This window comes from Mustela nigripes, chromosome 3 (genome assembly GCF_022355385.1).
Source record: "Mustela nigripes isolate SB6536 chromosome 3, MUSNIG.SB6536, whole genome shotgun sequence".
NCBI lineage: Eukaryota > Metazoa > Chordata > Mammalia > Carnivora > Mustelidae > Mustela > Mustela nigripes.
This window is the reverse complement of record NC_081559.1, coordinates 195,329,554-195,353,897: the sequence shown is the minus strand read 5'-3', so window position 1 is coordinate 195,353,897 and position 24,344 is coordinate 195,329,554. Positions and strand designations below refer to the sequence as shown.

Genomic DNA, 24,344 nt, shown 5'->3' with positions numbered 1-24,344 from the left:
GGCGCGGGCTAGCCCAGCCTAGGGGCACCGCCGGGGGTGGCGGCGTCGGACCCCGAGGGCGCCGTGAAGGTGGCGCCAGAGCCAGGCCCGGGCGCCAGCAGCAGCAGGCCCGGCCTGGGCGCGCCCGCGCTGGCGTAGCTCAGGGCCAGACGCTCCAGGCGCCGCTTGCGCACTGCCGCCTGGGCCGTGGCGTGCAGGGGCCGCAGCAGCGCGGGGGGCGGCGCGCCCGGGCCGCGCAGCAGGAAGTCGAAGCCCGCGCGGTCGTGCGGGTCGTAGAAGAGCGGCCCGCGGGCGGGATGGGGCCCCGGCGGCCAGGCGAACGGGAAGGGCAGCGTGAAGTCCTCGGTGAGCACGCGGATGGCGAAGTCGCCCTCCTTGCCCAGCGCGCGGTAGGCGCGCCCGATGCCGCGGAAGTGCGCCGCCCAGAGCTGCGCGTCCCCGCCGTAGATGTCCGGGAACGGGGGCTCCGGGGGCGCGGGGGGACCTGCCGGGCCCGCGGGCCCCGAGAGTGACAGAGAGCAAGTGACCACGTGCGCGGGCGGTGCCGCCGGCGGGAAGCAAGGAGCGGGTGCGGGAGCCTGAGAACCTGCCTCGGGGCTGGGCCTGGGAGGCGGAGCTGGGGCCCCAGGGCTGACAGGGGAGGCAGGAGGCGAAGTCCGGAGGAGACAGCGCCATAAACCAGGAGGGCAGAAAGGCACCGAAGCCTGGCCGCAGGAGTAGGCCATTCGGTACTGCTTGGGTGGAAAGTTCCAGGCGGGGAGGAGCCCGGGGAGTTTGGCCAGGCCTCCTGAACAAGCTGGGCGCCCTGGGCCCAGGCCGCAGAGGGGCTGGGGAAGGTGGTGTGGCCCCTCTCCGTGGAAAATTGATCCTGGGCCGTCCAGAGAAAGGACGGTGGGAGCCCAGCCTGGAGGCGGGATGGGGCCCAGTGAGGATGACGTAGGGACATCGCCAGGAGAAGTACTCTCAGGAGACTGAGAGGCCAAATGCCAGGCCTTGCAGATGGAGATGGGAGGAGCCGGGGGTGACAGACGGTTCCCAGCCTGGCACTGCCACCTTGTGACCCAGGAAGAGGAGCAGCCCCGGGGGATAGAGGGGTCTAATTGGGCAGTGAACTGGTTCTGTGTTTGCTGGACAGCCTCCCCTGGGAGCACATCAATCATCCTGTGCCTCAGTTTCACCCTCTAAAATTTGGGAACAGTCAAGCCTGTTCTGCCAGCCTCACAAATGAGAAGGCATGGAGGAACCTACTTTGTCACAGGATAGTGACTTCCTAGCTCAGCCCCACAGATGGAGCAGAGCCTCCAATCCCCAGATGGTAGTGGGGTGGACGTGGCTCTGAGCAGGGCGGTGGACGAGGCCAGAGGGGCTGCTTCAGGGAGCCACTGTGCTCAGCACCGCGGACAGCTCCGAGACGGGCTTGGCAGGGCCCACCACCACCATGGGGCTGAAGGGTCCCGTCTCCATCCCGCAGCCTGCTCTTGGGGGAGCTGCCGGGGTTCAGTGCCAGGGGGTGGGGCAGGGCTGTGGGGTGTTGCTGTGAGTCGGGGATGAAAACACGCTGCAGAGAAGAGAGGAGCTCTGGATGCAGCCCCCAGGAAAGGAGAGGGGAGAGCCTTGGCCACCTTCTGAGCTGCATTTGGCCAGGAGATGGTTGTGGTGGTGCACACAGGTAAGGGGGTAAGGGCAGCAGCAGGGGGACCATGAGGCAAGCAGGGTGGTAAAGCAGGTGAGGGGCCGGTGGCTCGACCACAGCAGCGGTGAGAAACGCTCAGATTGTGAGTATGGCTTGAGGGTGCGAGTGCAGGATTTGCTGGTGGAGAGGGTCGGGGAGGGGAGAGAAGGGGAAGACAGCGGACCCAAGCCGCTGGAGGAAGGAGCGATGGGATGGCTGGGGGTGCGGGGAGGAGTCAAAAGCCTAATTTGGGGCAGGTGGTGGCCTCCAGATGGGCCAGAGAAGAGGTATGGAGGACAATGGGCTCTGAGTCTGGAGTTGGGGCAGAGGCTGGCGGCTGGAGCTCTAGACATCTGGGAGATGGAGTGGAACGAGGTGCCGGGCCAGAGCATGGAAGCCAGGCAAGGAGGAGGGGCACAGCTGAGCCCAGAGATGCTGATGTGTCCCGTCAGACGAGGCCTCAGAGCTGACCCCCAGTCTGGCAAGCAAGAGGTCATCGGTGACCTTGAGCAAAGCCACTTTAGTGAAGTGCCGGGAAGGAGGGGCAGCTCCAGCAGGCTCTCGAGCAAGTGGGGGGGGGGGGAGACGGGAAGCAGCAAGTCTAACTAACCTTTGTGAGGAGTTTTGCTATAAATGGGGAGCAGAGAAGCAGGACGGTAGCTGAAAGGGAAGCGGGGTCAAGAGACAGGGTACAACAGCATGCTTTTATGCTGCTGGAAAGATCTAGCAAGGAGAGAAGAAGTCACGCTGCTGGAGAGGAAGGTGGGGGCCGGCCCTGAGCAGGCAGGAATGTCCGCCTTCCTGGCCCCGCTCTTCCTCCTCTCCCTGGCCTGCTGAGAGCAGGGATTGGGTGGACAAAGCTGTGGGCACTGGTGCAGGTGGGCTGGTGCCTGTGGCGCTGGGGACCCGTGGGAGTCCTCTTCCGATGGCTTGACTTTCTTGAAAGAGGGAGCGGGGCCAGCAGGGGAGTGTGAAGAGGGAGGGGGCCGGGCCGAGGGAGGGGTGCAGTGGGAGCCGGCAAAGACCAAGGCCCCTCAGGCTCACAGTCAGGAATTTAAAGAGCATTAGCAGCGGCTGAGCTGATCCCCAGCTCGGCTCAGCTGTATGGGTGCAGGCGGGGCGGGGGCGGGGAGCTGGGGGGTTGCCAGGCTGGTACAATAAAACACAGAGGGCCCAGGGAAGGAGGGTGTGTGTGCGGGTGTGATGATCAAGGCAGAGCTGGGTGAGCGGGGGGAGGGGGGGAGGGAGGCAGGGCAGGTGGGAGGACTCAGAACGTGCTGGAAACAGTGGACTGCGGCTCACCCAGGAGGGCCAGGATCCTGCTCTGAGGGCCTGAGCCTGGTGAGACTCCCGAGAATGGGGTCAGGGCCAGGCTGCAGTTTGGGTGCTGACAAGGCCAAGGGCATGACAAGGGCGAAGGGGGGGGGGGGGAAGGGTTGGACGAGATGCCCCAGAGGAGTCTGGGAGACTGAGGGGCCAGAGTGGAGGAAGGAATCACAGAAGCTTGACCACCGAGATGGAGAGGGAGTCAGGCCAGAGTCCCACATTCAAGGGGGTGGATGACTGTCCCTCTCCAGTAGGGGTAATGGGTTTGTACTTCTGAGGACCTAGGATCCAGTGACTGGGGTTTTAAGGAGGCAGTGGGGGAGGGGGACAGAGAATGATCTGGAAGGGCTGAGGAGTGAGGAGAACCCTGGCCCACCTCCAGGATCAGGGACCCAAGGGCTGCAGGACCCCTGGGAGGGCTGTAGGGCAGTGGTCCTAGAGGAGAGCAGGAAGAAGGGAATGGTAGGGGTGAGGTCAGTGCCCCCACCCTGGGCCTGTCCTGCTGTGTGACCTTGACAGAGCTCCCCCGGCCCAAGAAGAGAGGGTGGACCGTCTGCTTCCTCTCCCACATGCTCAGAGCCCCAGATGCCAAGGACACCCCCTTCTCTTCCATCCCTCCCCCTCCCTTATGACTTACCTAGAGTGGCTGCAGGAGGAGGGGGCAGACCTAGAGGGCTGGGGTCCCCCGAAAGAGGGGAAGCCATGTCAGCAGCCCGGGGTCAGGCTTGTTTACCTGGCTGCCCAGGAGACCAGGGCAGGGGCCTTCTGGGGGAGAGAACCTTGCATTTAAAGGGGACCCACCTGGAACCGGGCTGGTGCCAGGAGGGAGAAGGGTAAAGGGGTTGGTGGCCCCGTCCCCCCACATCCCTGCAGCTCACCTGGCCCTGCTCAGGAGCCATCCGACCCCCGACCCAGCATTCAGAGCCCTCTGGGCCCCTCCCCACTCACCCACCCATGCCTCTTCTGCCCCTGCCCCCCAGCTCAGCCCGGTGTCCACAGCCCCCATCCTGCGTGCTCACAAGGCAGAAGAGCCCAAAATCCCTCCCCCCTCCCCGCCCCTGTGTTCAGGGTCCAAGGGGGTGTGGGTCAGCAGCCCCATCTTCAGCAACTCCAGTAGTTCCGAGAAATGGGTTGAACCTGGACCCTGACCTCAAGGGACCTGATAGGTTCAGGTTCCTGCAAAGTGGACCAAGCCCTGGTAGGGGAGCAGGGACGTGAGCCGTCCAAAGGGAGGGAGCCCATGACACACGCGTGGTGTGTGCTGACCACTGTGGGACAGCCTCCAAGTGACCTCACCCTCTAGGGGTCCATCCTGGGGAGGGGTTTCCCCAGCACTGCGCCTGCCGGGGGCCCCAGCGGCCGTCCTTGGGGAAGATGGGAAAGCACTGGACACCCGGCTCAGACCGTCCGTGTGCGCCGAAGGCCATACGTGCCCAGGGCAGTGCCACACGTGCCCAGGGCGGTGCCACACGTGCCCAGGGCGGTGCCACGCGTGCCCAGGGCGGTGCCACGCATGCCCAGGGCGGTGTGTTATCGCAGCCCCACTGTCTGCCGGAAGAGCACAGTGACAGGTGAAGGAGAGGGCACCTTCCAGATGCCCAGCCCTGCGTCTCCACACCTCTACAGCGAACTCACTCTCATCCTCCAGGCCCCACCTCACGCTGCCTCCTCCAAGAAGCCCTCCCTGCTTGTTACACCACAGAGCCCACAAGGCCCACTACAAGTCATCGGGGGCGATGCCTTCCTTGGTTAGAGACCTTGGGTCAAGTGCTACCCTCGGGCCTCGGAAGGTCGTGAGTAGGACGTTGGGGAGGACACAGTTGCAGGTGAGAAGCCGCTGCTCCATCTTCTCTCCAGCGGGTCTGGACACATCTGGGCCAGAGCTCTGGCATGGTCAGCCCAGCTGCAGTGGGAGGGCTGAGACCCTCTCCCCCAAATGAACTGAAGCTCACAGGTTCCCGACACCCTCAGAAAAGCAACTGAGGAAGGGATCGGGCTGGGCTGGGGTTCAGGAGAGGAACCTGGACACGCTCACTGCAGGTTGGGCAAACCACGTGACCTCCCTGGGCCTCAGTTTCCCCATGCATAAAACAGGGCTCAGGCTGTGATCTCAAGGTCGTGAGATGGAGCCCGGCTTTGGGGTCCCTGTACTCAGCAGGAGGTCTGCCTGGTTTCTCTCTCCCTCCTCCCTCACCCCCGCTCACTCGTGCTCTCTCTCAGTAAACAAATAAATAAAATTTTTATTGGAAAAAAATTAGCCTCCCACCAAGGAGGGATGATAGAACACGACAGAACTGGGAATGTGACCCTGTGATGAAGAGCGGCCCCATCCCCACAGACTGGCTTCCTGATGACCTTGGGACAGGCTCTCACGGTGGAAGAACCCCCAGTCCCTGAGCCAGTGCGGCCAAGGCTGGAACTCTCCCCACCCCTTCCCTGCAAGCCCTTGCGAGTGCGTCTGACGCTCAGCAGCAGAGAGGACAGGAGCACACAAGTCAGTCCCCACACTGCTGTTCTACCCCACGTGCCCTCCAGCGTGGGCCCAGAGCGCTGGTTCTCCCCCACTGTGTCTCAGGCATAGCACCGGCCCTGAGGAGGGTTTCCGGGGCCTGGCCTCCAGCCCAGACGTCCCGTCCCTGAGTGCCGTAGCAGGGTCCCGAGAAGCAGCAGCCCAGGGCCCCCATCAGCCCCTGCACAACCTGCCTCCCACCAACCAGCCCCTCCTGAGCCCCTGGCCAGGCCGGCGCCCAGGCTGGATGTGCCCTCACAGTGCTCGTGGGGCAGGAGCACAGCCAGCCGTAGGCCTGACAGTCAGCCAAGGGCGAGTGGGGGGCCTGGATGTCATGTGACAGAGTGTCCACTTTCCATCAGCCCGTGCTCCAGACACACAGGCCCCTGACCACCAGCTCTCGAGACAGGCGGCTGTGCTGGGGAGCGACTCGGGCCTCCACAGTGTGGGGTCCGCCGGGGAAACCATGACGCCATCACTGATGCCCGTATTCTGCAGAGCATCCCTGGGTCCCGCCGCGGACCAGGACCCGCCGCACCGCAGCCGCCCCACCAGGGCGTATCAGTCAGGGGCCGCGGAAACGAAGAGCCGCGGGCGCCGCAGCTTCAGGGAGACCGGGCGCGGCCCTCCTGCGGCGGCTGTAACAGGCCTCCAGGCAGCTCTGCTCCCCAGCGCCCCCCCCCAGGCGTGTGGGCTTCTCGCAGCTGTGGCTCCGCCCCTCCAGGTGTCCCCTGGTTGGAGGACACGCTCCATGGCTCCCCAGCCCGGAAGAGGAGGAAGAGGGGCAAGAGGCCGTCTGGGCCAGCAGCTTCCTTGTAAGAGCACAAGGGGAAGCTGCTCTTGGAGCTCTAACCCCAGGCTGAGAACCGGGTCCCACGGGCCCTCTTGGCTGCCGGGAGGCTGGGATACCTGGCCCACACCTGAGCCATCAGGTGCCAGCATCTGGAGGGACAGCTTCCAGCTGGCTGCAAGGCATCTTTGCCTGGCCTCCCCAAGCTCTGTGTAGGTTCGCTAGTGCTGCCATGACAGTCCCCGCCAACAGCATCCCGGGGACGGGGACAGACCGAGGTGTCCGTGAGGCCGCACTCCCTCCGAGGGCTCCAGGGGAGAGTCTCTTCCTCACCTCTCCCAGCTCCTGGGGGGCCGCTGGCATGTCTCCTTTATGGCCACGTCACCCCACTGTCTGCCTCTGTGGTCACATGGCCTCCTCTTCTCTCCGTGTAGGTAAGCTCCCCCTGCCTGTCTCCCAGAAGGATCCGCGTGACTGCATTGAAGGACCACCCGGAAAACCTGGGGTAATCCCCCCCATCTGAAGCTCTCTGACTGAATCCCAGCCACAAAGTCCTATTTTGCTGGACAGGATAACAATTCCCCGTTCCGGGTATTCGAACATCGACGGCTTCAGGGGCAGTATTCAGTGCCCACCAGACCTTAAGGCAAATCATTTGAGGACAAGAGGTCACTTGAGAAGCCAACGCAGGGCACACTGTGGGGAATAGAAAAAGGCTGAGCCAAGCTGTTATCGGGCAAGTGGCTCGATCGGGGACCCAGCACGGCTCCATCCCACCAGCCAAGGCCCTGGCACCTTCAGCCAGTGGCTTTAGACCCCCCTCGAGGAAGACAGGCTGACATTGGAACCCAGCAAGAGGAAGGCCCTGGTGATGCGGGTGCAGAAACAGTGACCTCTGCTCCCAGGTCCCCACCTCTGGGAAGCCTGCAGTCTAGCTGGAGAGATAGTGAAGACGAATCAGAAAATGAAAGAATTATCAATCGTGCTAAGGCTGGAGAAGGAAACTGTCAGAGAGGCGGGCTGTGGGAACACCCCCTGTGCTAGTCTGTGGTCCAAGACAGCTTCCTGGGGGAAGTAACTTTGAAGCTGAGGTTAAGGAAGGACAGTATGTCATGAGAAGGGGGAGAAAGAGGGTCTGAGAAACCCTTTGCCTATGCAAAGGCCCGGTGGCAGGAACAAGAAACGGCCCAGGAAGCCATGTGGCTGGTGAGCAGTGAGCTCACCCGAGAAGGGAGGACACCAAGGAGACTGGGGAAGCCAGTAGGGGCCAGTCCCCTTCTCTGGCTGGGAGTCAAGGCCAAAGCATTCCTTCCGCCACCATCTCGGCCACCCCCCTCCTCAGTAGTGCTCCCGCTGCGTGTCTTCCTTGCTCTGCCTCCCCATCACTAGAGAAGGAGGTGCCTGTATCCTGGAGAGGCCGGCCAGAGTGTCCAAGAGGAGAGAGCAGCAAGGGGCAGAGGCCTGGTGGGGGACACCCCAGAAGCAGAGACAAGCACGCCCCGCAGGACCTGTCCGGTGCGGCTCGAAGCCCCAGATAATCCCCTCCTGGCGTTGCCACCGCCTCCGAGTTATTTTTAAAATCTCATTTTCAGAAAGTGGAGGAAAAAACCTTTCCCTGCTTTTTCGGTGAAAGGTTCAGATAGGAGTCTGGAACGGGGAGCGGACCCTGGAAGACAGGGCTGTCCTGGGCAGCACACCTGCAGGACCTGGGGCCTCTGCAGACCCAAGGAGCAGGACCCTCCCGGGGCAGCCTCCACAGAGGAGCCGGCTGGCATGTTATGGGCACCTATTCAGGGCTGGAGCATGTAGGGAGAACTCCAGGTCTCCACCTTCCTGGGGCACGGGGTCTAGTGGAGACCATGGCAACGAGCCAGGGACCCACGGCTGGCTGGTCGGGGCCAGCAGCCAAGGCCATCTGGAACAATGGCAGGGGGTGGGGGACAGGGAGGGTGCCAGCAGGTGGAGGACCGCGTGCGTGGGCAGAGCAGAGTGAGCCTGGGTGGGCTGGCAGCACCCAACGGACCCCAGGGGCCGGGGAGCCCAGGGCCTGGAGGGGGGCACGCTCAGGAGGGAAGGGAGTAACCCCTGATCCGGGAAGTGCTGGGGCCAGAACGGGAGCCAAGGGGCCCCAGGCCAGAGGGAAAGAAGCCACATGAAGGCCTAGAGCTTGAGTCTGGGACCCCCGCCCCGCATTCCAAGCTACTTGAGGCTGGACCCCTTGTGCTCAGCGGGTTTAAACATCCCGAGAGGAAGTCGGGTGGACGGATGGGGCCATTGCGCTCCTGGGGGAGGGTCCTCTGGAGGGAAACTTGTCTGCCCAGCACCTGCTGTCAGTACCCCAGCCTCCCCCACTCCACCTCCCAGAAGGGCCCAGCTCCCCGGAGCCCATGTTGAAGCAACCTCAGCAGGGAGCCCCAGGAACACGGGGGGGCCTCACAGAGGAGGTGGGCTGGGTGGAGGGGTCTCTGAGAGCAAATAGGGGAGAGCAAGGGGTTTCTTGGTGGGTGTGGGGGGAGGGATCGCCCCACCGCGGGCGCAGGGACCAGAGCTCGGGGTCCCTCTGGGGTCCCTCTGGGCTCCAGTGTGGCAGGATGAGGAAACGGATCAGATGCGGAAGGCTGTCCGAGGTGGAGGGTGAGGGCTTCGTGCTAAAACTGGATGTCACAGGAGGGCGCAGATGGGCCCTGGAGAAGGTTCTGGAACCTGCCCAAGCAGAGAATGTCAAGGGCAATCCAGGGGAAGGCGTCTCATCCAGTCTGGGGGGTTGACCTGGTTGCAGCTGGGAGCTGGGAGGGGGTGGGGGTAGAGGGGCTGGGCCTGGGTAGCGGGTCAGGGGCTCGGCTGCTAGACCGCCCCCCACCCACCCTACCCACCCCACCCCCCACCCCCGTGAGTCCCCTCCTCTCTGGGACACTAACAGCATCCCCTGGTGTGGCCCCCGGAAGGAGCGGAGCTGGAGGCAGGTCTGCAGAGGTGTGAGGTGGGAGCGAGCTGGCGCTCTCCCCCAGCTGCCGCCTCCAGTGGGTGATGGTGTCAGCACCCCGAGGTTGCCCAGCGTCCCCTCCCCAAACGCCTTCTGAGCCGGGAGGGCTGCGGGGTGGGGAGCCCTGCAGGGATGCCTGGGCTGAGACCTGCCTGGGCCCGCAGCGCCACCTGCCGGCCACATGGCAAGGCACGCGCGGGCGCCTCCCGCAGGCCCCACCTGCCGGCTCCCTACCCTGGGGGGGAGGGGCCAGACGGTCCGCAGGCCTCCCCGGCGCCAGGGCTGGAGATCCTGGCTCCACCACGGACCGACCTGTGACCTCCGGCCCGGTTCCCACCCTCTCGGAGCTGCATCCCGGTCCAGGCTGATGAGCACACCCAGCGATGGGAGGCGGCCCCCGGGGCTGGGAACCCCCGTCAGGCAGAGGCGGTGTCCCCGGGGGGATGAGATTCCCTAATTTCTGGCAGGTTGGGGTAAGGGGAGACCAGCATGCGGCAGGACCCAGCCAAGGGGTCCTTGTATCTTGCCATTTGCAAGGTGAGGGGTTGGGAGAGGGGGACAAATGTGAGATTCCAGGTCCCCGTGTCCCCTGGAGTGCAAGCGGGTCCACAGAGGAGACTCCCACCCCCGGTACGGGGTTCAAAGTTCCTGGCCCTCCAGCCTCCCCTGAACCCTGGAGAGACAGGAGCGCCCCACCCCTGAAGACCTCCATTTACCCGCCCAGGACTTGCCTGAAGTTCTCCCCCAGAAACGAGGTCGCAGAAAACCCACCTCACCATCAACCAGGGCACTGCAGGAACCTAAAAGGCCCAGCGGGGCCCTGAGAAGGTCAGGGCCAGAACCTGCGAGGCCCCCAGGGCTTGTCCCCTTCTCTGTTTCCTCCCTTCTGCCTGGACCGCTAAAGGGGGGGATGGGCAGCCCTCGGGGGGCTCCCCTCCCAACCCCAAGGTCTCACTCTTGGCCCCAATTCCAAATTCCCAACTGGAGGAGGGACCGGTTGGACCCTCTTACCCAGTTGTCCTGGCAAATGTCGGAAAAGGCCCTCTCCGAACAACTAGGGCTGCGCGTGTGACACTGTGGGTGTCTGTGGAGGACAGCCCCCCCCCCAGGGAGGGTGACTTCGTGCTGCCAGGGTGACACGGAGCCCGGCAGAGGCACGGGGTGGGTCCCCGCAGGTAGGTCCCTAGCATCACGTGACCGCTAGGGCACCGTGAAGTCTAGTCCAATACTCAGGAAGTGATAAGTTTGGGGTATTAGCACCTGTTTTTGATATCATGCATGTAACTGCCAGCTTCTGCGGCTCTCTTTAACAGCCAACTCTCCACATTCCTGAAAACTTAGGAACAGTCAGGAGAGCCATTTTGGGGCTGCCCCAGCACAACACCTCTGGCCAAGGCCACCGGGCAGAAAGGTCCCCAGGACATACCCCAGAGGCACTGGAGGACAAGCCTCAGAGAAGGGCAGCTCCCCCAAACCCTGTTCTGGCAGCTTGGCAGGATCCGGCTTTCTGGATCCTCCTTCACAAATGAGCATCTGGGAGCTCTAGGCCGGGCCTCTCGGCGCGCTGGGACAGAGGAACTCAAGCTCGGGCTTTCCGGCAAACAGGGGTACGTGCAGACCCTCCATTTCAGAGCCACCTGAGGACCGGCTTCACCTCTGGGCCTTGGGGGAATCACAGTTCCCGCCGCCTGGGCTTGCGGTCAGGTGTAGGACTCCAGGTGACGAGCTCAGAGAGCGCCAGGGACCCGGGGAGGCCTTGATACGCCTACCATCGTCCTAACTCACCTCGCCCTCTGCGGGCCGTCTACCCCAGCCCCTGCCACCTGCTGCAAATCCACACACCCTTCCCACGGGAGCGTCGTGGGGTCCGACCCCAGTCAGACCCAGCAAAGGCGTCCACAATGCCCAGTGGCTGGGCCGAGCTGGGCACCTGCCCTGCGCCAAGCACAGCTCCCAGAAGAGAAGTTTGAATGTCAAAAGCACCCAGGGGAGGGTGGGCATTGCCAGCCCCCCATTTAGAAAGAGGTCGCGGCTTCAGGAAGGTCATCCAGCCAGCGGCCCCGCACCTGGAGTTTGAAGCCCGGGGGTGCGCAGTGGCTGTCTGCTGTCTGTGAGACACAGGGCTGTTTCCAGAAGGCAGGGCTGCCTGCACTGTGCGGCCGCAGGGGCTGGAGCCCAGGGCTTGCTGGGCATTGGGAGATGCTCATGGGGCTGCAGGTAGATGGCCCAGCCACAGGCCCCGGCCCCAGCACTCCCTTGTCCCTGCAACAGCCTCGCCCTCGGTCCCCCAGCTATAGTGCCTCCAGCAGCCAAGTGTGGGGACAAGGGGCCATGCTGGGACCTGCTTCTCTGCAACCTTGCAACTGAACTATGGCCCCATGTGATGGGGGTCATAAAGAACTTAATTCTGCCACCTTTCCCTGGTACAGAACATGTATCTATCACCTACTGCTGTGTGACAGATGACCCCCCAAAATGCATCAGGAACACACATGCACTGTGCCCGGGACAGTGTCCAGTTCCACACCTCTGGCCCTGGGAAAGGGCCATGAGCACTGGAACCATTGTGACCTCGGGCTGAGGTCAGGGCCGCCCGGGGTGGGGGAGGGGGAGACACAGAGATAGGGCTGCCCCACCGGGCGTGAGGACAGAGCTGGAGGCTGGGGCCTGTGGGTTCTCCAAACCGCTCCCCAACATGGACGGGCAGCACTCGGAAAAGCCACACAGCCACACCACGGCTGATAGGATGTCATCCACCACGTCCCAGAATCCCAGGTCAGCCCAGCGCCAGGCTGGGACATGTGGGAACCCAGAAGGGGACGCCCGATGCCCTACTTCCCACAGGTACCCTGGCTTCTCCATCTTTCAGAAGAGCGCCTCCCTGCAGGGCAGCAAGGGGCGCCCCCGGGGCGCATCTGGGGCTGAGCTCCCTGAGCCAGGGAAAGAGGTGTCCCTGCAGCCAGGAACAGCGCAGGGGGTAGAGGGGAGGTGGGCAGCGGCTTTGGGGTCGAGCCCCACCTGGCAGCCCTTGACTCGGTGGAGAGGGGACTGGGAGGGAGGAGGCGTCCGAAGGTGGCACGGCTGTTGGCTGCCTGTGAGGCTGGCACATGTCACCGACCATGTCCACACATGCTCGCTGCAGGAGTGAGTGAGGGCACAAAGGGACAGATGGACAGGGACAGATGGACGGACACTTCCCGGCGCCTCTGCTTCTTATCTGCAGAATGGGCAGCCGCACGATGGCCCGTGTCCCAGCAAAGACGCAGCGCACCCCAAGCAAGGCTGTTGCAGCAGGGCAGGGGCTGGCGGGGGCAGGGCAGGGACTGGCGGGCTCCCTCCCCTGCCACCTCAGACCCCCAGGGCGCCCTCCCGGGGTAGGGGAGGGGGCCTGGGGCAGCCCAGCTCTCCAGACTGTCCCTGGGCAGGTCCTGGAGCAGGATTCCCATGCGTGATGCCCATGGTGGCGGCTGTTCCAGAAGGAGCAGCCTCGTACCTGCTTTGAACTCAGTTATTTCGGTCTGCACACAGTTGTCTCCATGTGTGTGTTGTCAGGCCCGTCTCCTCCTCTGCCACATCTTGGATCACTTCGAAGGCGAGAAAACGCTCCCCTCTGCGGCTGTTTGCCTGACTGCTTCTGTCGTTTCTCTGTATTTAAAAATATATTCCGTTTTGGTCGTCACAGGGCTAGATGCCGTTTTAGGGCAAGATATGGGCCAAGAGCTGGTGGGGGACACTGAGCCCTCCCGGGTACAGAGGGGAGCCACGCTCCAGCCCTTGGGGACGTGCCCACAGAGGTAACACCAGCCGGCCTCCGTTGGAAAGGCCACACATTCTGGGAGTGGCAAGGAAGTGGCTGGTGTTCTGAGCGGGGGTGGGAAGGTTCGAGTGTGCACTGAGCCACGCCGGCCAGGATGCACGGTTGGGGCTCAGGCTGGCTCTGAACCAGCACCGTCCCACAGAGGCTGTGTGTCCTGGGACCCAGATCGCTGAACCTCTCTGTGTCTGAGCACCCCTCAGGGTTGTGGTGTGAGGACAGTATGGAGTGTGACAAGGTGGGGTGGAGGGTCCGAAGTCAGGTGGTAAGGGGGGCACCCATCCCCCTCCGGCAGGACGCTCTGTGCCGCTGCGGCTGGTGCTCCCCACCCCCGGACGCCGTCATCCAGATGTCGCTCACTCCAACCACCCAGCACCCCCACCCTGGGCACCTGTTGGACAGCGTCACCCCAACGGCACCCCAACGGCCGAGGCTCCCTGACCAGGCTGTCTGACGTGGCCCCACAGCTTGTCCAAACCCTGTCCCTGCTTGATTTCTCCATCTCACTGTGCCCAACTGGCACAGGACAGAGTCTGTCCTTCCCCTCTGCCCCAGGACGCGAGCACAATGAGGAAAGGCCCTTCTGTGCCTGTCGTTCAGATGAACCCCCGGAGCCTGGAGCAGGGCCTGGCACGCCGCAGGCCTTTAATAAGTCCTCACTGAGGGAAGGAAAGCGGGAGGTTGAGGAGGGCCCGGGAACCGCGGAGACGGCCAAGGCCTCTGCGCCGACACCTTGTAAGCGCGGTCATCCGGCACGTGCCCCGGACACGGGAGCTTCCTGAGGACCGTCTGGCTCAGCGCAGACACGCGACATCTCTGGCAACCCCGGGAGTGTCCCCTGCTTGGCCACCTGGTCCCTGGTTCCCCAAGAGGCAGACGGTGGGGAGGGTCCTCAGTTTGGGCACGGCTCTGGGATGGAGCGAGCACGAACGCCATCTGGGAAGGGAGCTGGAGGAGGCCAGGCTGCCAGGAACGGCTCCAGGAGCACGGGAGGAGGCGGGTCTCGCTGTGCGGAAGGCCCCCCGAGGCAGCGCGTCTCAGCCTCGCCCGCTCACTCGCGCCTTCTGTCCACCTTCACTGGCAGCCTGCCTGGGACGTTCTGGAGACCGGGGGACAACCAACGCATCCCCAGGGACACCTGGGAAGGAAGAGGGTCAGCGGCTGGTCAGCCGTGACACCAGGGAGCGGGCGCAGCCAGGGAGGGCCCTGAGTCAGCCGGGGAGTCGGGGGAGGCCCCCCCAGGATGCTCTTTCCAGGTCAAGAAGGCTGAAGGGTGGGCCTCTGTGCGTCGCCCTGAAAGGGACAGGGAGAGAGGAGGAAAAAGGACCCACGCTCTGGGCAGCGGGCCCAGGAGAGCAAAGGCCGACCAGTAAGTGGAATGAGCTTGGACGACAGGAACTTGGCAAGGGCGCGGTGAGGGAGAGAGCTGGGGGCTGTCGTGGGGCTTTTCCAGAGAGGAGAATGCGCTGCTGCTTTGATACATGCTCTGCTGGTCTTCCCAATACCTGGTGAGCACCTGCTTGGGGTGTCAGGCGCTGTGTAGGTGTTGGGGAATACAACTGGAGACAAGACATTAAGATCCCTGCCCTTGGGGCTACCTTCCAGGGGGGCAGACGGGCCACAAACAGTGGATGTAATAAAGTAAGTTGGTGACAAGGTTAAAAGTGATGGGGGGAAAATCGAGCGGGGGTAGGGGTAGAAAGAAGAGTGGGGTCAGGCTGCTGTTTTAAAGAAGTTCATCTAGGGGGTGACCATTGAGCCAAGACTCGAAGGAGGCGAGAAACCGAGCCAAGCAGCTCTCTGGAGGAAGGTTGTTCCCCAGACCAAAGGGTCAGACCGAAGGGTGCAAAGGTCCTGAGGTAGAAACATGCCTGGCGGTCTGAGGATCAGCAGGAGCTCGGTGTGACTGCGCTGGAGTAAGCAAGAGAAAGCAGAAGGAAATGAGACCAGAGAGAGGGTGAAATTATTTCTGTTCTTAGAGATCTTGCTTTTTTTTTTGTTATGGTATAATTTATGTAGAGTAAAATTCACTCTCTTTAGTGGATAATTCTGAACATTTTGACAAAGTCATACAACCGTGAATCTACTACCACAAACAAGATAGGAAACGGGTCTTACCTTCCCCAGAATCCCCCCCCCCCCCTCCCCCTTGTGGTCAGCCCTCCCCCAACTCCCCATCCTCAGAGGCCACTAACCTGTGTTCTGTTTCGTTGACCTTCCTCAGAAAGCCATCAGGATGGGCTCGAGAGCGTGGCTTTCCGGGCTTGGTTTCTCTCACAGGGCCTGATGAGTCTAAGAACCACCCACGTTGCTGCGTTTCTCAGGGATTCCTTTCTTTTCCTTGCTGACTGTGTTCCCGTGGATGTAATACAGTTTCCTTACTCACTTATCCACTCACCAAAGAACGTGTGCATATCTTCAGTTTGGGGTTCTTACACGGCCATGACAAACGTTCGCATGCAGATTTTGCGTGAAAGTAGGTTGTGACTTCCAGGAGTGGAGGAGCAGGGTCGGGGTCAGCCTGCTCAGAAAGCACCCCGCCTGCTTTCTGCACTGGCTGCACCGGCTCACAGCCTCACCAGCTCTGTGCGAGAGGTCCAGGGACCCCAGAGCCTCACCAGCACTTGGTATTTTCAGGCTTTCCCCCAGTTTTAGCCATTCTGGTAGATGTGTAGCGATATCCCACTTTGGTTTTCACTTGTTTCCTTCGTGAAGAATGATGTGAAGCACTGGCTGTGTGCTTCTTTGCCATCTGTGTGTCTCCTTTGGTGGGACGTCTGCTCACATCTTCCTTCTGTATTTTGTTAGACTTTTTGTGTTTGTGCCTGAGTTTTTATTTTGTTTCATGCGTTATTTATGTGTTCTGGATATGGATCTTTATGAGATAGGTGATTTGCAAATATTCCCTCCAAGTACACAGCTTATCTGTTCATTTTTTTCTAGATGTCTTTCAAAAAGTTCTTAATTTCGATGAAATCCAACTTAATGTTTTTTCTTCTATGGATTGTGCTTTTGGTGTAACATCTAAGAAATCGTTGTCTAACCCAAGATCGCAAAGATTTTCTCCTACATTTTCTTCTAGAAGTTTGGATCCCAGGTTTTACTTTTAGGTCTGCAATCTATCTTGAGTTAATTTTTGTATGGAGTGTGAAGTATAAATTGGGGGCATTTCTGCATGTGTACATGCAATTATTGCACACCATTTGCATCATAAGAAAATGATGCACACATTTTCTTAATTGAATTCTTTTGCACTTTTATCAAAAATCAGTTGGCCTTGGGGCAGCTGGCTTGTTCAGTGGGTAAAGCATGCAACTCTTGATCTCAGGGTTGTAAATTCAAGCCCCACATTGGGTGTGGAGCCTACTTTTAAAAATTAAATTAAATTAATACAGCTAAATTTCCTTAAAAATCAGTTGTACATGTGAGTATTTTTCTGGACTTTTTGCATTGAATATTTAGATATATTTTTACAAAACTGACATCTTAATAATATTAAGTCTTCTGATCCATGAACGTGGTATATTTCTCTACTTATTAAAGTTGTCTTTATCTCTTTCATTGCTATTTTATATTTTACACTTCATAGACCTCACGACTACTTGCTAGACAGTGTACCTAAATAGCTCAGGATCTTTAATGCTACTGTATATGGTACCTTTTTATTTTCAAGTCCCAACAGCTCATAGTGTAGAGAAATATAACTGATTTTTGCATCCTGATTTTACTTCTGCAAATTTACTGGAGTCACTGTTCAGTTCTGGTAGGTTTTGGTAGGTTCTTTGGAATTTTCTAAGTAGGTGATAACATCCTCTGTAAGTAGAGATAGCTCATTTCTTCCTTTCCAGTCTGCACACTTTTAATTTCTTTTCTTACCTGTTTGTACTGACTGAGCCCTCAGTACCGTATTGAACAGAAATGGTGAAAACAGACTTCCTTCCCTCACTCCCAGTGATGTGGGGGAAACATTCTGTCTTTCACCATTAAGTATATTAGCTACAGGATTCTTGTAGATGTTTTTAATCAGGTTAAGGAAATTCCTTTAATTCTTGTTTTTATTGCGTACAGATGTTGCATTTTGTCACATCCTTTCTCCGCGTCTACCGAGATGATCATAGTATTTTCTTCTTTCATCTACCAATACGATAAGTTACACTGACTGATTTTCAATTGTTCAACCAGCCTTGCCGGTCCAGGAAGAGGCGCACTTGGTCATGGTAGATATGCACACCTGTATGTTTTGGATTCATACGTTAAGGAAGTTTGCGGTGTCTTTCTTTGGTTTTAGCATCAGGGGACTAATGCTCACCTCACTGAATGAGTCAGGAAGTGTTCCCTTTTTAATTTTCTGGAAAAGTTGTGTGGTATTGTTATCATGTCTTCCTTAAAGGCCTGGTAGAATTGAAGAGTAAAGCCACCTGGGCCTAAAGTTTTCTTTGTGGGAAGGTCTTCAACTACAGATTCAATGTTTTTAACAGACAAATGTCTATTCTATGTCTATTCTAGTTATTCAATTCTTCTTCATTGACCTTTGGTATTTTATGGCTAAGGAATTCACTTAATCTGGGTTGTCAAATTTATTGGCACCAAGTTGTTCATAATATTCTCTCATTATTCTTTTAATGTCTGTAGGATCTGTAATGATGTACCTATTCTCGCTCTTTATATTAGTAATTTATATCTTCTTTTTTTGCCCTAATAAAGCCTGATAGAAGTTTATCAAATGTATGTATCTTCTCAAAGAGCTGGCTTTTGGTTTCATTGATTTTCTCATTGTTGTTCTGTTTGTACTTTACTGATTTCTTCTCTACTTTCTATTATTTTCTTTCTTTGGGTTTAATTTTCCCCTTTTCCCCTGCTTTCTCAAATGGAAAACTAGGTCATTGATTTCAGACCTCTATTCTTTTCTAATACTTTAAGTTTTAATGCTATAAATTTCCCTCAAAGCACTGCTTTAGCTACACCCCATGCATTTTTATATGTTGTGTTTTCATTTTCTTTTAATTCAAAATATTTTTTACTTTCTCTTTTATTTTCTTCTTGACACATGTATTATTTTAAATTGTTGCTTAGTTTTCAAAATATTTGGGGATTTCCCATCTAACTTTCTGTTATTGATTTCTAATGTCATTCTCTTGTGGTCAAAGAGATTGCTTTGTTTGATCTGAATCATTTAAAATTATCGAGACTATTTTATGGCTCAGAATATCATCTATTGTAGATGTTGCACGTGCACTTGAAGAGAATGTGTGTTCTTCCATTTTAGATGGAGAGTGTTGTAAATGCCAATTAGATACATTAGTTAAGAGTATGATTTAAATCTTTTATATCCTTAATAATTATGTCTTCTTCTATCAATTATTGACAGAGAGATGCTGAAAGCTTCAACTATGATTCGACTATTCAACTATTTCTCCCTTTGGTTCTATCTTTTTTGCTTTATATATTATGAAGTTCTGTTATTAGGTGCATGAACATTTAGAATTGTAAGTCATCTTGATGAGTGATCCCTTTATCATTATGGGCTGATTTTCTTTATCCCTGGTTATATTATTCATTCAAATATATACTTTTTCTGATATTAATATAGCCACTTCTGTTTTCTTTTGATTATTGTTAACATGATGTACCTTTTTCATCCTTTGTTTTTCATTGATTTTTGCCTATTATATTTCAAGTGTGTTTCTTATAGGCAGCATATACTTGGGTGTTGATTTTTTATTCAATTTGACAGTCTCTGCTATTTGATTGAGGTATTTAAATCCCTTGCATTTAATATGACTATTGATATGATTCGGTTTTAATCTATCATCTGGCGATTTGTTTTCATTTTGTTTCTTCTCTTCTTTTTTCTATTTTTCCTCTTTGCCTCTATGTCTTTTGTTGGCTTATTAGCTATATAGATTTTTGTTTTACTCTCTGATTTTTCAGTGATTGCTTAGGGCTTATGGTTTACAGTTTTACTATATCACAGCCTACCCTCAAGTGATAGTATGCCACTTTACTTATAGTATAAGAGTCTTATAATATTTTATTTCCATTTCCCTCTCCTGGCCTGCATGGTATTATTGACATATATTTTACTTCTACATTTGCTGTAGGTCCTACAAAGCATTGTTATTTTTACTTTAAACTTGAAAAATAAGAAAAAATACTTTACATTCACCTACGTACTCACCATGTCCACTGTTCTCTATTCTGATGTGTATTTTCATATTTCCATCTGGTGTTATTCTCCTTCTGCCTGACAGACTTCCTCAAGCGCTTCTTATAGTGCAGATCTGCTGGCTACATATTCTTTCAGCTTCAGCGTGTATGATAAAGGTTTGGCTATACCATCAGTTTTTAAACTTTTTTTCTCTGAGTAGAAGAATTCTAGTTTGCCAGGTTTGTTTGTTTGTTTGTTTTCTCTTAGTGCTTTAAAATGTTGCTCCATGTCTCCAATGTTTGCATTATTTCTTTTTTTTGAGATTTTTAATTTTTTATTTAACAAAGAGAGACAGACAAAGAGGCAACACAGCAGAGCAGAGGGAGAGGGAGAATCAGGCTCCCCATAGAGCAAGGAGCCCAAAACAGAGCTCAATCCCAGGACCCCAGGAACATGACCTCAGCTGAAGGCAGATGCTTAATGACTGAGCCACCCAGGTGCACTGCTTGCATTATTTCTGACTATAACTATACTCTGGCTCTTATCTTTATACCTTTGTATATAATTTTTTTTTCTCTGACTTTCCTCTGGCTTTTTGTCTTAAAATTTTCTCTTAGCATTGGCTTTAGGCAATTTTATTTCAATATTATTTGGTTTGGTTTTCTTTATGTTTCCTTCACTTGAGGTTCATTGAGTTTCTTGGATATGTGCGATTTTTAGTTTTTATTAGTTTAGAAACTTCAGGTATTATTTCCTCAAATACTGTTTTCTATCTCCCTTTCTTCTTCTGTGAGAATTTACGTTACATATACACTATGCCCTTTGAGGTTGTTCTAGAATTCACTGATTGCTCTATTCCACTTTTTCCAGTCTTTTTTCTATTTGTGTCCCATTTGGGGGTAGTCTCTGCTGTGGTATCTTCAAGTTCACTAATCTTTGCTTCTATTGTGTCTAATATGCTGTTAAACTTATCCAGTGTATGTTTAATCTCAGATGTTGTATTCTTCACCTTGTTGATGTTTTCCATGTCTCTCCTTAGCATGCTTCTGTTTTAATCTACCGTGTTGAACATGTGGAATATTGTTACAACAACATTTAATGTCCTTGTCTACTAATTCCATCATTTGTGTCATTTCTGTGTTGCTTTTTATCAATTATTTTTTTTCTCCTACTTAGGGGTTACAATTTCTTGCTGCCATGTATGCCTGGCAATTTTTTATTCAGTGTGAACAGGACAAAAATCATCAACTAATTCTATAGATACATTATGTGGTATATTAGATGATGGTTCATTTCTTTTAACATTTACCTATTAATTTGTTCTACCACATAAGAAATGTATGTCATATCATGTCACTCAAAACACTCGGGTTTCCCACTGCATTCAGGAAAAACCCCCAAGTCCTGAAGATGATGAAGACAACACCAGGGCTTCCCTCTAAGATGGAGCAACAAGGACCAGGTTCCTCCTTCTGCTTTAAACAACTCAAAAATTGGAGGAAAAATATATAATCCCACTAATATCAGACATTAGATATCCATATATCTTTAGTTATATCGTTAGTAGCTAGAATGAACACACCATGCCCGTGGTCAGTACTCAGGAACTGGGAACTGTGAGTGGACAAGAAATGAGGTCCTGCAGCAGGTAGAGCAGAACCCACTCCTGCCAGGGGGGTCCAAGGGGAAGTTGTGAGACAAACAGCTTGGGCACTACCCAAAAAATAAAAGATGCCTCCCCTTTTGCCCCATTCTGGCAATGAACACAGTCTGAGGGAGTCCTGCCCCCATATTTTCCAAAGAAGAGGTGAGGGAGAGGAAGTAGTAAAGCAACCTCACAGGCTGATGTCCTCCCTTGCCCCTGCCACACAGCTCTTCTTGGTGTCTCCATCATGCACACATAATTGTTCTCAAGTGCCAGGATGATGGGACCTGGGACACAGAGGGGGTTCTGGTCCAATGCATCCATCTTCATGGCTCCTGCTCCCACCTGCTCTGCAGCTCTTGGGCCTCCCTCAAAGACCCCTTCAGTGGCATCTGGGTAGCCAGGACAGTCTTGTGTGTGGTCCTGAAAATACTGGCTCCTCCAAGTCAGTGTAAGAGCTGGAGCTGGGGATGCCATACCCTGAGCCCTCCAGGTCTTGCCAGTCATGTCTTTGCCACCAACACTTGCTAGAGGTCAGTCCGTTCCAGGCCCACAGGCGATATTGCCTACTTAACAACACCCTGAGGCCTCCAGACTCCTTCCCTACTCCCCCTTCAGAGTTCATTCAGACCATTGAACAGAAAGGCGGACACACAGAAGGATATTGCCAAGCCTGATCCTGACGAACATGGCTCTCAGTGTCTACTGGGTTTGCATTCATGAATGCACACAAAGGTGCCCAGATACACCCTGGACCTCTTTTCCATTTCAGAATCTTCTCCCCTGTCTCCAGATCCACGAAGGACCTATCTTACATGAAGGTACCTGCCCACAGGGACAGACAGACACACCCAACCACCATCCTGCTCTGCAAGTCACAGAGCAGCCAGGCTGCTCTGGTGCCCAAGGAGCACAAGATGTTCATGGAGGAAGCCTACAATGCAGGTGATCACCAGCCCTGGGACTCTGGCAGGGTGGAGATGGGGTGGTCAGGTTCAGCAGACCCCATCAGGTCCCTCCACTCAAAAAGTCCTGGGGATGAGGACCAGAAGGAATCCACACCCCTGGGATCTTGGGGATGTCAAGGACCTTGTGGACATAGTTAGACTTTTAGCAGAGAGCCCTACACACCTTTCTTGGCCTCGTCATGCCTCCTGAGGCACCATCTAAAGGCTAAAAAAAAAAATCCCTCCTTCCCTCACACTTCACCTTCCCCCTTTTCCCCACACCTCTGCATGCCTTAGGACCTCAGTCTAGGCGTGGCCTTCTCACATTAATCCTTTCCCCCTCATTCAAAGATGACTTGCTTTCATTCTTCTAGGCAAAGTTAAATTGCCACCTCCTTTGAGTAGCCAGTCCTGAATGTCTCTCCATCTTTATAGGGATGTATTGCCCCTCCCCTCTCTGTGTGCCCAGGGCTTTTTATAGAACTACAGAACCAGAGTCCACTGATAGTGGGTAGGACTCCCATGGCCTGGAGGCTCCTTCAGAACTGAGCTGGGTGATGACTCCTCTTTGAGCCCTCACTCACAACCCTGTGATGACCCAGAAGGAATATCATTGAATGTCGAATGAATAGTTGGAGTGTGAAGAGGTAAATGAAGAACAGATAGAGGGACAGAAGGATGGGTGGCTAATTTGAGTCATATGTGATGGATGGATGAATAAATTTATGAATGGATGGGTGTATGGACAGGTAGACAAATTTGTGAACAAATGGGTGACAGACGGATAGATGGATACATTTATTAATGCATGGATTGATGGGTGAGTATAAGGATGGACAGACAGGTAGATGGATAAGTGAACTGATGGACAGACATATGGGTGAATGTGTGAGTGGATGGATAGATGAATCAATGGGTAGGCAGATGATAGACGACTGCATAAATGGATGCATGAAAAAGTGGTTGAATCAATGAATGAATGGAAATATGCCTGGGTGAATAAAGGTGTGAAGCCTTCATGCATTTCCTGTTTATTATCCTATTGCAAACTCCAGGAGGACTGTTTGGATAGTCAGGAATTCCCAATGTGTTCAGTTCTTCAGTCCTCATTTTCAGATCACTCTTTCCCATTCCTGGCCCTACTCCTTCCCTTCCCACTTATCCCTGATGGCACAATGTAACCTTCTCACAGCACATTAACCCTCACACTTTTTCTATCTTCTTTAGCCATTTGTTTCAAGATGCTCCGGGACCTGAATAGTTCAGACCCCCTCCGCTTGAAGTACATCATCAAGAAGATCAAGAACATGGCTTATGGGGCACCCAACCTGGTGCTGAAAACAATCCATGACTACTTTGTAGACAATCCTGAGGTGGGAATTTCTTGAGCCATTGGAGGGACTGCATGGAGAGTAGAGGGGAGGGCCAGACCCCAGGGCCAGTTCAAATCTTGGCTCTTTGGCAAAGCTAAATGGTTTGGGACAAGTTGATGTCCTCATATGTCCAATAGGCTGAGTGGGGAGGGAAGAAGGTGGACCAATATGAGGGTTCTGAGGGTGTGGTCACCCTCAGAATAGCCTCATGGTATAGAAGCTATGATCCCCATAAATAAGAAAACAATCTTAGGAAAGGAATGTGATCTGCCTTAAGTCACAGAACAATTAAGTGGCAGAGACAAATAAATGGATGGATGGATGGATGGATGGATGGATGGATGGATGGATAGATAAACAGATGGTTGGATGGTTGGATGGATGGTTGGATGGATAAGTAGGTGGGTGGGTGGATGGACAGATAAATGGATAGATGGTTGTATGAGTGGATGGATGGATGGATGGATGGATGGATAGGTGGATAGATGGGTGGATGGTTGAATAGATATTTGGATGAGTTGATGGGTGGATAGTTGGGTGGGTGGACAGACGGATGGATGGATGGATGGATGTTTGGATAGGTTGGTAGATAGATGGATAGATAATTAGGTGGAAGATCTAATTAAATTTTAATGAATGGGTGAATGAATGAATGAACTGACTGTAGAGGCAGAATGCTTTTAAAATCCCATAGCAGGGACACCTGGGTGGCTCAGTTGATTGAGCACCTGCCTTCAGCTCAGGTCATGATCCCAGGGTCCTGGGATCAAGCCCCACATCAGGCTCCCTGCTCAGCCAGGAGCTTGCTTCTCCTTCTCCCCTTGCTGGTCCCTACCCTACTTGTGTGCTCTCATGTGTGTGCTCTCTCTCTCTCTCTTTCTCTCAAATAAATCAATAAAATCTTTTAGTTTAAAAAAAAAATAAGAAAATAAAACCCCATAGCAGTTCCTAAGGATAGAAACACTTTTATTCATCTGTCTTTGTAAAACCTAGCTCAGGGCCTGCATATAGTGAATGTTCACTAAATTGTTATTGGACAAATGGCCAAGTGCATCCGCGGTGATCCTCTCCCTCTGGCCTCCACAGCCTCCCCACACCTAGGCTTTCACTGGCAGCCACTCCCCGTGTGACCAGACC

The 24,344-nt window shown here is 54.8% G+C and overlaps 1 protein-coding gene across 1 annotated transcript in view; it reads left to right on the top strand.

Moving 5' to 3' along the window:
- The first annotated feature begins 11,975 nt into the window (after positions 1-11,975).
- Positions 11,976-24,344, top strand: part of LOC132013300 (maestro heat-like repeat family member 5) — a 66,528-nt gene continuing 54,159 nt past the window's right edge. The window contains exons 1-3 of the mRNA XM_059392971.1: positions 11,976-12,055; positions 21,660-21,832; positions 23,062-23,207. Coding sequence (XP_059248954.1) covers positions 11,976-12,055; positions 21,660-21,832; positions 23,062-23,207 — 399 coding nt within the window. The remainder of the gene's footprint in view (positions 12,056-21,659; positions 21,833-23,061; positions 23,208-24,344) is intronic.